This window comes from Macaca mulatta, chromosome 3, assembly GCF_049350105.2.
Source record: "Macaca mulatta isolate MMU2019108-1 chromosome 3, T2T-MMU8v2.0, whole genome shotgun sequence".
NCBI lineage: Eukaryota > Metazoa > Chordata > Mammalia > Primates > Cercopithecidae > Macaca > Macaca mulatta.
In genome coordinates this window covers 156,727,338-156,742,020 of record NC_133408.1, presented here as the reverse complement: position 1 = coordinate 156,742,020, position 14,683 = coordinate 156,727,338, and the positions used below count along the sequence as shown (strand labels likewise).

Genomic DNA, 14,683 nt, shown 5'->3' with positions numbered 1-14,683 from the left:
TTCTAGGCAGCCTCTATTTCCACCTAGCCTGCAAGCACAGAAATAGAACGGGAGGTAAAAAGGAAGAGATAATGAAGGGGCCAACATGTATTGAGCAGGTACTGAATGAATTACATGATGTAATTTCATTTACCTGTCATCAGTCCTGTGAAGCCATTACTTTTATCCTCATTTTATCAAAACAAGAATGGGCAGGAAACTAACTCCCTCCTCCCATACTTTATTCCAGTCCTGTGGACAGCAAGTAATGGGAGTAACTGTTCTGAACACTTTTGCGCTTTTCTCTTTTTTAGAGACAAAGTCTCTTTCTGTCACCCAGGCTGTGGTGCAACAGCACAATCGTGGCTCACTGCAGTCTTGACCTGTTGGCTCAGCCTCCCGAATAGCTAGGATTATAGGTGTGTGCCACCACACCCAGCTAATTTTTTTGTTTGTTTGTGGAGATGAGGTCTCACTATATTGTCCAGGCTGGTCTCAAACTCCTAGACTCAAGCGATCTTCCTGCCTCAGCCTCCCAAAGTGCTGGAATTACAGGCATGATGAACCCTTTCAATGATACTTCATAGCTCTCCTTGTCTTCCTTGCTCTGTTGTTATAATATGTTTTGCCTGACAATTCAGAAAGGAATAAATACAAATGGCTAACAATGTTCAACCAAGCTAGTAGTGGCAAAGAAATGCAGACTTAAAGAACAAAATTCCATTTGTACTTAATAGGTTCATAAATATTTATTGCTCCCCTTCTTTCCTTTTTAAACAAACTGCTCGACGACAGTGAGGGTATGATAAAATGGTGAAGAAGGAGTTGTCTGCTGATTTAAACTGCTATAATCTTTTTTGGCAAGTAGTTTGGCAATATCAAGAGCCTTAAGTGTTTCCACACATGACTTAGTAATTCCCATACTTCAAATCTACCCTCAGGAAATAATCCTGACTAAAAAATCTTCTTGCCCAAAGAGGTTCATTACAGAAGTTGACCGATCATGTCAACTTGGTATCTACCATGGAGGACTCAAGAAGTAGATTAGGCTGTGTGCACAGTCCCTCACACCCATAATCCCAGCACTTTGGGAGGACGAGGTAGAAGGACTGCTTGAGGAACAACCTGGGCAACAGAGACCTTGTCTCTATTAAAAATTTTTAAAAGCTGGCTTAGCGTAGGGGCACATACCTATAGTCCCAGCTACTCTAGAGGCTGAGGCTGGAGGATCCCTTGAGCCCTGGAATTTGAGGTTATAATGAACTATGATTGTGTCATTACACTCCAGCCTGGGTGACAGAGTACAACCCTGCCTTGGGTCAGGGGGTCTGGGAGAGGGAAGAAGTAGATAATTCTCTTCTACAAAATGTAACAGAATGAAATTGAACTCTTATCTTACACCATACAAAAAATCAACTCAAAATGCACTAAAAATTTAAATGTAAAACCAGAAACTATAAAACTTTTAGAAGAAAGTAAAGGAGGGGAATAACTTCATGATATTAGTTTTAGCAATGATTTCTTAGATATGACACCAAAAGCACAAGCAACAAAAGCTAAAATACACAAGTGGGACTATGTCAAACTGAAATGCTTCTGTGTAGCAAAGAAAACAATCAATAGAGTGAAAAGGTAACCTGTGGAATAGAGAAAATATCTGCAAACCATATATCTAATAAGGGGTTAATATTGAAAACATATAAGCAACTCCTACCACTCAATATGAAAAAAAAAAAAAAAAGCCCAACAATCTGATTTAAAACTCGGCAAAAGACTCATATAGACATTTCTCCAAGAAGATATATGAATGACCAACTGGTATATGAAAAGATGCTCAACATCACTAACAAGCAGAGAAATGAAAATCAAAACCACAAAAAAATTTTTACCTGATGTATTAGGATGGCCACTCTCAAGAAAATAACAAGTGTTGGCAAGTTTGTGGAAAAACTGGAACCCTTGTGCACTGTTGGTGGGAATGTAAAATGGTGCAGCCACTAAGGAAAACAGTTTGGAAGTTTCTCAAAAAATCAAAAATAGAATCACCATTATATGATCCAGTCATTCCCCCTTCTGGGTATTCATTCAAAAGAAGTGAAAGCAGGATCTTGAGGAGATATTTGCACTGCTGTTTTCATTGCAGCATTATTCACAATAGCCAAGGTTATTAGGAAATAACCTAAATGTCCATGGACAGATGAGTGGATAAAGACAATGTGGCATATACATACAGTGGAATAATTTTCGGTCTTTAAAAAGAAGAAAATTCTGTCATATGGTGGATATAACATAGATGAAGCTTGAGGACATTATGCTAACTAAAATAAGTCAGTCACAGAAAGATAAATACATGATTCTACTGATATGAGGTATCTAAAGTAGTCAAATTCATAGAAGCAGAGAGTATAATGGTGCTTTCCAGGGGCTGTGCGGAGGGGAAAATGAGGAGTTGCTGTTCAATAAGAATAGAGTTTCAATCGTGCAAGATGAAAAAGTTCTAGAGATTACTGTACAGTGATGTGCATATAGTTAATGATATGGTTTGGCTGTGTTCCCACCCAAATCTCTTCTTTAATTTTACTTCCCATAATCCCCATGTGTAGTGGGAGAGACCTGGTGGGAGGTAACAGTTATCTCCATGCTGTTCTCATGATAGTCAGTGAGTTTTCATGAGATCTGATGGTTTTATAAGGGGCTTTTCCCCCTTTTGCTCATTCTTCTGCTTCCTGCCATCATGTGAAAAAGGATATGTTTACTTCCCCTTCCACTATGAATGTAAGTTTCCTGAGGCCTCCCTAGCCATGCTGAACTGTGAGTCAATTAAACCTCTTTCCTCTATAAATCACCTAGTCTTGAGTATGCCTTTATTTGCAGCATGAGAATGGACTAATACAGTTAACAAGATTGTACTGTACACCTAAAAATTTGATAAGAGGGTAGATCTCATGTTACATGTTTTTTACCTCACACCCATAAAAAAGAAGTATCCAAAACAGAAGTATCCAGTTATAGAAACTGTCTTAAAAGAGTCTGAAGGCACATAGATAAAATACTAGAACTGTAAGTTGGAGAATAACCTTTTGAAGGTTAAAGAACTCTGAAAATCTGATAATCCTCCCTCAGAAACAAATACAACCCCAATACCCAAACATAAAGTCCATGTTAAGAGCCCTATGCTAATTTTTTTAAAATAGTAAAGTAAAAGTATTTAAAATACATAGGAAAAAAGGCTAGAAATAGTCTTAAATATGAGTAGATTGTTTTTTATAATACCACTATAGAGCAAAAGACATATCTAATATTGCCGGTAACAAACAAATAATTTAGCCCACCTTTCAGAAACTTGTCAGAAAATGGAAGTTTATCTTTGGTACCCTGAAGGAGTTAATGTAACATCCTCCAAAACAAAAATGTGTCTCCTCGCAGTGCAAGGCTTGCAGTGTAGCTACAGCATACTGAGAGCACATAAGCTCTGGTTAACCCAGGTCTGTGTAGCTGATGGGTCACTGATAGAAATGTCTCCCTCACCCCCACCCTATATAAATCTCAAGACTACTGAGGAAGAGCAGGGTGAGCATGGAGCATATCTGCAGAAAGAAGGCCCCAAATCCAATCAACTATAACAATACAAAGATGAAGGTATAGAACCGTGATGAGGGCAGTCCTTTGATTGTCCAGCATTACATGAATGGAATTTTCTTTATACGCAAAGTGATTTTAATCCCATTAAATGGAAAACATCCTCTAATGGATTCGAGATTTCTTTGTCTTCTTGAGTTTTGTTTTTAGTTGTTGAAAATCGCCAGCATCATTAATATCCCCAATTTTCCTCAACAAAAGGTAAACAGCAAGTACATAATCAATGCATTATACTGAGAGACCACAGAGAAGAGACAGACTACTTCTGATGAAGAAGAACAAGCTTCCTGGTGACTCTTAATGGTGGTGGTGAAGGGGCAACAGGGTTTCCTCAGAGGAAGTGAAAAAGGGAAAGGAAAGAGAATGTGTCTGGAATGATGAACAAATAGTTACGAGGTGGAAAAAAGGAAAACCAAGTCGGGTCAGATTATGGAGGGTACTGAAGAATCGCACAAGGAGTTTATGCCTTTTCCTATGGGAGCTGGCGGCACAGCTGCAGTTTCTCAGGAGGGAGTGACAGTTCTGTTGGGACTGATGAGCCTGTGTGTTTGCTTCCTCTTTACTAGTTTGCTGCAATCTAATACTTCAGAAATTCTAGTGTTTCACATCCAACTGACCACTGAAGGGGCTCTCCTTCAGAACAGAGATAAGGGGTTTCTTACTGTTCTTATTTATTTCCCAGTCCTGTGATGTGGTAAGGAGCAACACTCCCTCCCTACTCCTCATGTCTGCAGGCGAAGAGCGTTTCTAAGAGTAGCCCTCTGAAGGTAAATGACTGGTATTTATCATTGGATGGTGAAATATTACCTATGTATCTTTGCTTAATGGGATACCAGATGAAGCAAAGCTGGAAATACATGGAAGGCAGTTCTCAGTTACTATATTTGGTATTCTTTTCTCCCTTAGAGAAGATGATAATCATATAATACAGCATGCAGATACTGAAAATTCCTGTGGTGGGCCACTGACAACTTCCTGTGGTAGAGAAAAAGAAGCCATGGAAGTCATATCATTTAAGATATCTTGAAGAAACCTGAATTGCCCTTAAGGGACTGAATGCCTTGAGAAGCAGTGTACCCACCAGCATTTGAAGGGTCCAAGCCTAGGCTGGTCTGTTCCCTGGTGAGATGTGGGAGGCAGTAGAGGGCAACATTTACGAGTAGATAACCCAGAATTGGTTCAGGCTCTGTCATTTATTTGCTGAATGACCATAAGCAGATTATTTAACCTCTCCAAATCTTTGGTGCCTTCATCTATGTAATAGGGATAATAATATAACACACCTCACAGAATCATTATGAAAAATAAGTGAAAGGGCTTATGTACTTCAGTTAGCACTGTGCTTGGCACATAACATTAAAAAAAATAATAAAAATGATTATCGCAGTATCATTATAAGGAGAGAGTCAAGGTTAGGACGGGAAGGTGACCTAGAAGATCTTTAAGGCCCCTTCTTATGCTAAGAGTCCAAGAGTTTATAACCTTCACCGATGTCTCATTAGAACTAAGGCTATTATTCTCTGCCTCCAAGGCACCAAATGTGTGTGTGTGTGTGTGTGTGTGTGTGTGTGTGTGTATTTGCTAAAGTAAGATGTTTAGAGCACGCTGCATACTGTATATTAGAAATTTGTGGCTAATTCTTGACAGATGTGGCCAGTGAATCCCAGGACCCGTCCCCCACGGAATTCTGATAGACGAAGAGGATCTGGAAACACATCGCCCCCTCAGCACAATCATCAACAAAGCAAAGTGCTGGAGAGTCAGTTTACCTAGGTAGTTTTCCCTACCTTCGCTCAGTTTCATGATTAGAAATGAGAGTGCAATCAAATATTTGAAATGTTTCCACCTTTAGAATAATTCTATTTTGCAGGTGGAATCCCGGTTAACTGTGTCAAATTCTTCCATGGCAGCCTTAAAGTGTTTCTTAGGGCTTTTAATATTCTTCGAGAGGCTCAATTAACCATTTCGGACCAGTTTTATAGCATTAGATGACTACTTCCATCAAAATATCTAACCAACAAGTACTGTACTGATTTTCTGTCTTGTGCCCCAGGATGGCAAGGCTCTAGTTAGGATCACAGTAAAAGATCTGGTTCCTAGATATGAGAAGCCCCCAATCATTATCAAAATTCTTAATAATTATCAATAATTATCAAAATTTTTGATATTAAAATTATCAAAAATCTTAATAATTTACAAATAAATGGTGCTCAAGTATTTTCAAAGAACTTCAAATATATAATCTCACTTGATCTTTACCAGAAGATAGGCAGGGCTTCTATCCTATCTTCATTTAAAGATGAGGGACAACTTTGAGCTGAGAAATGCTAAGCCCAATGTCCAATGGCTGATAAATGACAGAACCAGAAGTGGAACACGAGTTTTTGCCTCAGAATCCAGAACTTATTGCTCAATACTACTTCTAAAAGAGCCTTATTTATGCTTACTGAATAGCTCTGTAGAGAATGGCATTCAATGAGTATTAATAGATGACCTCAGTTTACTGTAATTCAGGATAATATTTTCACGATTAGTTTTAAATTTTAGTCAAAGTGGAATAAATGTTTTTAGCTTAGGTGAAAAATATTATATAAGGATATATAGTTATAGCACCATATGGACAATACATAAATCTAAAAATACTATGTTGGTCATTACCCATCAGGCCTAATGAATAAATACATCCTTATGCAAATGTGGCATAGTGAACCACTCTTCAATTTCCTGCTAACTGAAAACAATGACCCAGACTTGACTAAAATCCCAGGAATGATATTAGATCACTTATCTCTGTCACTCTGGATATCAACAAAATAAAGTAGTTAACTCCATAAATCATCTCTCTCTCTCTCACTCATACCTCCCACCCTTTTGCTATAGTGCTACAACACAAATCAAACAGCCTTCCTTTGTCATTTTTCACCAGTAAGTCTTCATCAGACATTTTGCCAAGGAAGATATGGCTTGTCATACCTGAGGTGAACCACACGAAGTTTCTTAGAGGTCAAAATGTACTTAATAGTGGGACTGAAAGTGGCTCTCAGCTACTTTTTTTTTCTCCCTCAGAGAAGATGATAATTATGTAATACAGCATGTAGATACTAAAAGAGCAGGGAGTTAAATATAGGTAAATAATAAATACACATTCATCTCCTGAATAAAAGATTACAGAAATATCCTCTGCTCCAAATTGATTCCCTTAAAATAAATTTCAGAAAAAAAATTGGAAATATTGGGTATTTATAAATTGGTCAACCATGTGGTTAATAACTAAAACAAATATTTTCTACTACATATACTTATGAAAATGGTACAAAGCAAAATACTTTTTCATATTTTGAAGTTTTCTCTATTATTTTCTTGCCAATACTGATTACTATCATTTATTTATAGAGACATGGAATGCCACATTAGTCAGTATTTTTTTTTTTTTTACCAGTTTTATTCACAACAACATTTATTTCCTGATTTTGGTCTTTGTGAGACCATAACTGGTGTGAAATTCCTATCAAATGTGTCAACACTCCCGGGATATCTACTTTTTGCCAATTTCAGGCTTCCTGGCCTGCCTCAGCGAGGTCTATCGATTTACCCTTATTAAGTGAAGTCTGGAAATCTGCCCCAAAGCCTCTTGAGTGTAGCTTTTGCTTAAAATGAGGCTAATGCCCATACACTATACAGGGCCTCAACATTTGTTGGTTGCAATTCATTTTTTATAACCGGTGTAGTCGAGATACAACACCGTGGTCAATGAATGCTTTCTCTGCCATCATAACGAGTTCCTGTGGGGATTCCACAGACTCACTTTTGGCACATGAGGATTGAATTCCACAGCTCTATGAATGGCTTCTACTGCATTCATCTCTGCTGTGCTCAGCCCCCGCCGAGATGCAGCCTCAGGAGAGAATCTGAAAAGCAGAAAGACAAAAACCATCCAGTTGGGACCACTGCTTGGGCATCAACCCGAAAGCATCTACACATCAAGGGCCCATAAAACCACAACGAGCCAATGACATGAGCTCTCCAAACTTCTACTGCATGGAACCTCTGAGTGACCCCGAGGACCGAGGCCAGCAAAAACCCCAGCAGAAGCAGAAAGCGTGCTTGCATCTAGTCATGGCAGGAGTTAAATTCGGCTGTCAAGTCTCTGTCTAAATAGCTAATCTAAGTCTTCTACGAGGTACCTGCTCAGGTCGGGGGAAGAGGTAGGACTGACAAGGGCAGACAGTGTAGGAAAAAGAGAAAACTAGGTTACAGAAGAGTGCACTTGGTTAAAAACAGAGCTGGGAAGGATTTGAAAGGAGGCCTCCCACCCAATGTCAGTGCTGCGATGGAGGTTAAATCATTGCAGCGTCAGCAGCAGGCGAGCCTGCTTGGGGCCATTCCGGCAGGGGGCGTGTGCATGCCCAAACTGCGGGCGAGACACCTGCCCGAGTGAATGAAAAAAACCAGACCATGCAATCTCTTTCTCACCTCACACCCAGGGCTAACTCCAGAGCTGTGCTTGGCAGGCAGACACCACAGGGGAAGCTGTGACAACCCTGGCCCTGCCCTCCCAAGCTGGAGTCGCTGTGTAGGGAGAAAAGATGTTGCAGTAGGTACTGGCGATCTACAGGATAAAAAAGAATGAAAGAAAATTACTTTGGTCTTGAAGTGTACACACACTTAACAGCAAACCTGTCTGATACAGCAGAGGCTGGTTTCCTATTCTCTGCTTTTGATGCTACAGAGGGATTATATCGGGGAAGTGTAAGAGTTTATGGACTCAAAACCAGTTAAGCCATCTAGGCTCTTTCACCTGACAGGCATCCTTGGATGCTTATGAAAAGTCCATATGCCATAGTCACCTGCCTGAACAAAATAGGCAAACGTCCCATTGAGATGGCAACTCAAAGTTAACAGACCAGTGGGGGCTAATTTGGAGTTGATGAGGCAAAGAATGAGAGATGGCCATCCCGTCTGCCACATTCCACATGTGTATGACACTGCCCATTTATGGACTGCTGAAGGGAGAGGAATGTGCAAGAAACGAATAGAAGGATGGCATTCTGTGTAAGTCCCAAGCAGGTGTTTTGGTATCTACTGTCTCACACCAAAAAAGTCATCTCAGAAGTATGGAATTTCAAATAAATCCTGCTTTAGGATACCTTTACACACTCTTACATTACCTGAAGATACATATTCCCTCCTTCTAATAGTGAAAGAAAAGAACAGCAGGTTTTGGAAAATGCATGCTTATAAGCAGGGGTCTCATAGACTAAGAGAAACTTCCAGAGAAAGCCCTCAGAGGCAACACATCTCAATTCCGGTCAGGCATTAGTACCGCACAAGCTATTATTCACTTACTTGTCAGAGACAGCTCTTGCTTTGAGCAAAGCAGCTGTGTAGCATATTGTTGCTGACTTTGGTAAGCTTATATCTGTTGGAGAAAAAGAAAGTAGGAACACATAAGTTTGTAGGTAACAAAGAGCAATAATTTTCAATACACTAGCATTTTAATCACATTTAAGTGTAATAAAGCATAAATGAAGAATATTTTAATACATATGTTACAAAAGAATTTCAGCTATTCCTTACTGTATCAACACAGTATGTGAAACTAAGGGTAGGTTGTATTTTTATGAATAATTCATGTCCACCAGGCTGACTCTTAAGCAATCACCTTCTATTTTAAAATATGAATTTTTGTATGTTGAGTTGAAGCAGATTATAGCTATAAATATATAAATTTAGATATCACATGAATATCCTTGATGTGAAAGTGTCTTTGTCACTTATCAAAATTTCTCGACAGGTGTATGAAATACTAATTGAAGAAAAAAATCTAGATTAAAAAAAGACATAGCCAAATGAATGATTCTTTAGTGGTCAGATTTAAACTACATTTCTTTTGCATTAAATTTCAAGTTTACATTCAATTTTTAATAGTGCTTGTTAAAAATGTAAAAGTCAAAGTCAAGGAGATATACATATATATCTAATATATAATTAAAGATATATAACTTTTAAACAGTATATGTATGAAATCTTTAGGAAACTACACAATTTTTGCTCATGCCAACCTATCATAAATCTCCTTTCATATGAAGACTCACTCGTCACCAGGAAAAACAGTTCCTTTCAATTTTACAAAAAGTACAGAAAGGCCAGGGTGGGAGTGGGGTTCAGATAATGAGTTTACAGGAAAGTGAAAGCACAGGGTACAAGTGAGAGTAGATAAACTCAAAGAGGGCATTCCTTTGGGTGAAAAACATGTTCTTAAAGTATGATTGCATTCTTTCCAGAATAGGAGTTAGTATTTAATACTTGCAACCAAATTTACACTATAACACAGAAATACTTTAATTCAGAACAGGTAAAAATATGCCATTCCCAGATGCTGCAAAATTCATTCTAGGTTAGAGGAACTCTTTGCACCTGGAATGCCCTGCAAGTTTCTTTGCAAGGCTGTTTTCAACTTAGAAAGGATTACATTAAAGTAGAAATGAAAAAGGGAAGTCCCATAATTAGCCAATAGACAGAGGCAGAAGAAAACAATTTCATAAAAGAAAACCAATCTCTCTTTCAATAAAGAGTATTTAATGCCAATTCCAAGGAGATTCCTAAGGAACTTCTCTTTGAGGGAAATTTCAATGACATTGATAAAACACAATCATAGAAAATATCAGCACAGAATTGAAAGGAAAAGAGGTCTTTGTACCCTTAATCTCATAAACTATTTTCAAGCAAAATGTCACCACCACATACATACTATATAAAATGGTGCACTTACAGTTAGGAAGAAAAAAATGCCAGACACTCATGGATTAGTCTTGTTGCTTTTCCAGCATCTAAACATTTAACAGCTTTCCAGTGTGGGGAATCAATACAAAAATGAAATATCCTGTTTTTTGGGTATACTCATTGATTGTTATTTGAAGCTAATAAAAAAAACTAGATGATACATGGCCTACTTAAAAGTTCAGACTTTTGATTTTAAAGTTACCCAAGCCTTGTTTCCGAAAACAATGATCATAATTATTTGAAGGTGGCAGCATGAGAAGGAGCCTCTTTTTAAGGACTTAGCTGCTCAACAAGAAAGATCAAGTTGTGTTTGATGGTTACCTAATCAATCAAATGAACACTTTCACCCAGAGAGAAATACAGAAAGAGATACAATTGAGGTGTTCCAGCAAATGACTAGAGATGCCTAATCAAAGGTAATCTTTAATCTAGAATCCTGACCCCCATTCCCACTAGCATAGACAGGACATTCACAACTAGAAAAATGCAACAGCATTCAGCAACATATGACGACTACAGTACATTTTCTCCATTTTTTAAATGTTTGCTCCTTCTCCTTTATTAAGTAGTATATGTGCACAAGAAAAATGCTTAAAAATAACCAAAAATATATTTTAATCAATATCAAATGAGGAAACAGGGAAATGTAGCTCTATGAAAATACCCCATTCCCCATTGGTGGCATTTCATTCTATTTATCTTTTTATGCTAGTGAGTTATTTTGTTCCCACTGATTAAGAAAAATAGAAAATAGCAAAATATTCTTGCATAGCTTGTTTATTTAGATATTTTCAATGTTATTCTTTTTTCTGTAAAAACATTACATCTATTTGGTAATAGCAATTTGCCTCTAAGGAGGGATGAATCACTCTAAAGAAACTGATCCTAAATTTCCCTTCACATAGAGCGTCTTGTTGTTCAGATAGGTTTTGGTTTACAATTTTCATTTTTGAAAGTGATGCATATTTTTCTGCAGAGCACTTAGGCAATATAAATGGAAAGCTCTTACGTTTTGCCTACTCAGCAATTCCACTTCTAAGACTTTATCCTAGGAAATAATCATTAATGTGCACAAAGATTGTTCATCACAACATTGTTTCTAATGGAATACTGGAAATGGCCCAATGTCCAATTATAGACTGGTTAACACGCTGTAAGTACATTCACAGGGTACAATTCCATGCAGTCATTAAATCATGGTGGTGGTGGAAAGGTACTGAATGATCTGGGGGAAATGTATTGTGCACACATTAATAAGTTTATAAAAAGTATGCTTTAATATTCATCTTTAAAAGCATTTATATACACAAAGAAAAAGATTGGAATAATATGCACCAAATATTGTAGACTACCTTTATCAGTAGTTTCACTTTCTGTGGTTTCAGTTGTCCACAGTCAACTGCAGTCTGAAGATATTAACTGGAAAATTCCAGAAACGAATACTTTATGTTTTAAACAGCATGCCATTCTGAGTAGTGTGATGGGATCTTGTTACTGTCCTGCTCCATCCAACCTAGGATGTGAATCATCCCTTCGTCCAGCACATCCACAATGTAGATGCTACTGCCCATCAGTTACTTTGTGGCCACATGCATTATCATAGTTATCACAGTGCTGTCATAGTTATCACTGTGCTTGTGTTCAAGTAACCCTTATTTTATTGCATAATGGCCGCAAAGGGCAAGTATAGTGATGCTGGCAATTTGGATAGGCCAAAGAGAAGATGTAAGGTGCTTCCATTAAACGAAAAGGTGAAACTTCTCAACTTAATAAAAAAAGAAAAAAATCATACACCGAGGCTGCTAAGATCTACAGCAGGAATGAATCATGTGAATCGTGAAAAAGGAAAAGAAATTTGTTAGTTTCACTGTTGTACCTCAAAACTGCAAAAGTTATGACCACAGTATGTAGTAAGTAGAATGACAAGAAGGAGGGGCCACATTCACATAACTTTTATGACATATTGTTATAAGTGTTCTATTTATTAGTTATTGTTAATCTCTTACTGTGCCTAATTTATTTATTTATTATTTATTTATTATTTCATTTATTTATTTTTTGAGACAGAGTCTCGCTCTGTTACCCAGGCTGGAGTATAATGGCTCGATCTCGGCTCACTGCAAGCTCTGTCTCCTGGGTCAAGCAATTCTCCTGCCTCAGCCTCCTGAGTAGCTGAGATTACAGGCATGCACCACCACGCCCGGCTGATTTTTGTATTTTTAGTAGAGACGGGGTTTCACCATGTTGGTCAGGCTGGTCTCGAACTCCAACCTCGTGATCCACCCACCTTGGCCTCCCAAAGTGCTGGGATTACAGGCGTGAGCCACCGCATCCAGCTTACTGTGCCTAATTTATAAATTAAATTTTATCATAAGCATATATGTACATGAAAAAATATTGTGTATACAGGGTTCAGTATTCTCCATGGTTTCAGGCATTCACTGGAGGTTTTAGAACATATGCCCTAAGGATAAGGGAGGACTACTCCATTGGTGGTGGTTATTTCTGCATGGCAAGATTATAGGCAATTTTTCCCACTGTTTATCTGTATTTCCAAAGCTTTCTGTCATGTACATGCAAAAACTGTTTTTTTTTGTATTTTTTTTTTTTTAGCAGATAATGATGCTAGAGGGAAGAATTCTGTTCTATAAATTGCCTGAAGCAAGTTCATGGGCAAATACATTGGTGGAGCCAGATACCGACAGCATAGACAAACGTAGAATTTATCACATGAGGTGCTGTCGGCCCGGAGATCTATCAGATGTAACTTTCACATACTCTTGTGAAAGTTAGTGTGTTCTATTTACAGTGTGCCCACTATGGTACAGTTACCTTATTAGCCATATTTTAATCTAATAACTGCCTAACATCTAAACCAGTGGCAGGAACTGATGTTTGGCTCACCATTAACAAGAACCATATATACTCTCCTCTAGGAGAAATTATTTAGGCTGCCTGCCCCATGAGCACCTCCTCTTTCATTCCCACCTCACCCCACAAAAAAGGGGGAAGCTTGGTTATTGCTGCCTATAATTTTTAAACTTAATATTTTGACATAATTATAGGTTTCCAGAAATTTATAAAAATATACACAGAGTCCTGTAAATGTTTCACTCAGCTTCTCCCAATGGTGGTATTTTATATAACTGTAGTATAATATCAAAAAACAAGAAATTGACATTGCTAGAGTACTATTGGGTACACTACAGACCTTGTTCATTTTCACCATTTTTTATATACAATCAAGTGTGCATGTCTATCCAATTTCATCCCATAACTAGATTCATGTAACCACACCAAAATACAGAACTGTTCCATTACCACAGAGGAACTCCCTGGTGCTACCCCTTTGTATTTGTACTCTCCCTGTCCTTCCTCATACATGTCCCCCGGTGATCACTAATCTGTTCTGTACTGTTCTGTCTGCCTGCTATGACTTCATGCTTTTATCACTACGGAAATGGATAAAATGATAAGATGAATAGAGTGGCTACCAGTAGTGATTGAAATGGTGGCAATAAGAACAAATCATCCACTTTCCAATATTGCCTGTAATTTATTCAGAAATTTTACTTTGAGTAAGCAACTCAAAATAATTCTAAGTCAGTTTGATTTTGTATGAACACACTGACTCTGCAGTGGCCTTCTGACTTTTGTAAGTGGCATTTAGCTACATTATTACCTCTTACGAATTAGAATCCAAAGAGCAAACAAAAGGAAAGGAAATAATGAGGTATCACATAATCCATTACTCACTGCAGAAACAAGGAATGCTAAGTAAATGTTTCTCACTTAGGCAAAGCTGAACTGCCAGTATTAATTTTTCTTCCACCTCTTTGCCATCTTATGTTTTGTAGAAATGTTTTTCTGAAAGGAGAAGAAATTTCCCCAAACATCTCAGGCATGCAAAATTAAATTGTCATGAAAGTCTTTCATTAAAAGTTGTAATCCTGAACTTCACACAAATGGAATCAGACTCATTTTTGTACTCATTTTTGTCTGGTTCCTTTCACTTAGCATGCTGTTTTTGAGATTCATCCATGTTGAATCTCAAAACATGGATCAGTCATTCATTCTTTTTCATTGCTAAGTAATATTTCATTGTGTGGATACACCACATGTTTATCTATTCTTTTGCTGAAGGACATTTGAATTGTTTTCCCACTTCAGACTGTTATGAAAAAAGCTGCTGTGATCATTTTTGTGTAAGCTTAACAAAACTCATTTCTCAGGGATATGTAACTAAAAATAGGATTGCTGGATCTGAAGATAGATGTCTGTT

At 37.8% G+C, this 14,683-nt stretch overlaps 1 protein-coding gene across 28 annotated transcripts in view; it reads right to left on the bottom strand.

Annotated features, from left to right (window-relative positions):
* Positions 1-14,683, bottom strand: part of ST7 (suppression of tumorigenicity 7) — a 284,115-nt gene that overhangs the window by 31,416 nt on the left and 238,016 nt on the right. For all 28 annotated transcript variants that reach the window (XM_015134739.3, XM_015134738.3, XM_015134740.3 and 25 more), the window contains 2 exon segments: positions 8,965-9,037; positions 7,424-7,526 (listed from right to left, as the gene is read on the bottom strand). In XM_015134739.3, coding sequence (XP_014990225.1) covers positions 7,424-7,526; positions 8,965-9,037 — 176 coding nt within the window.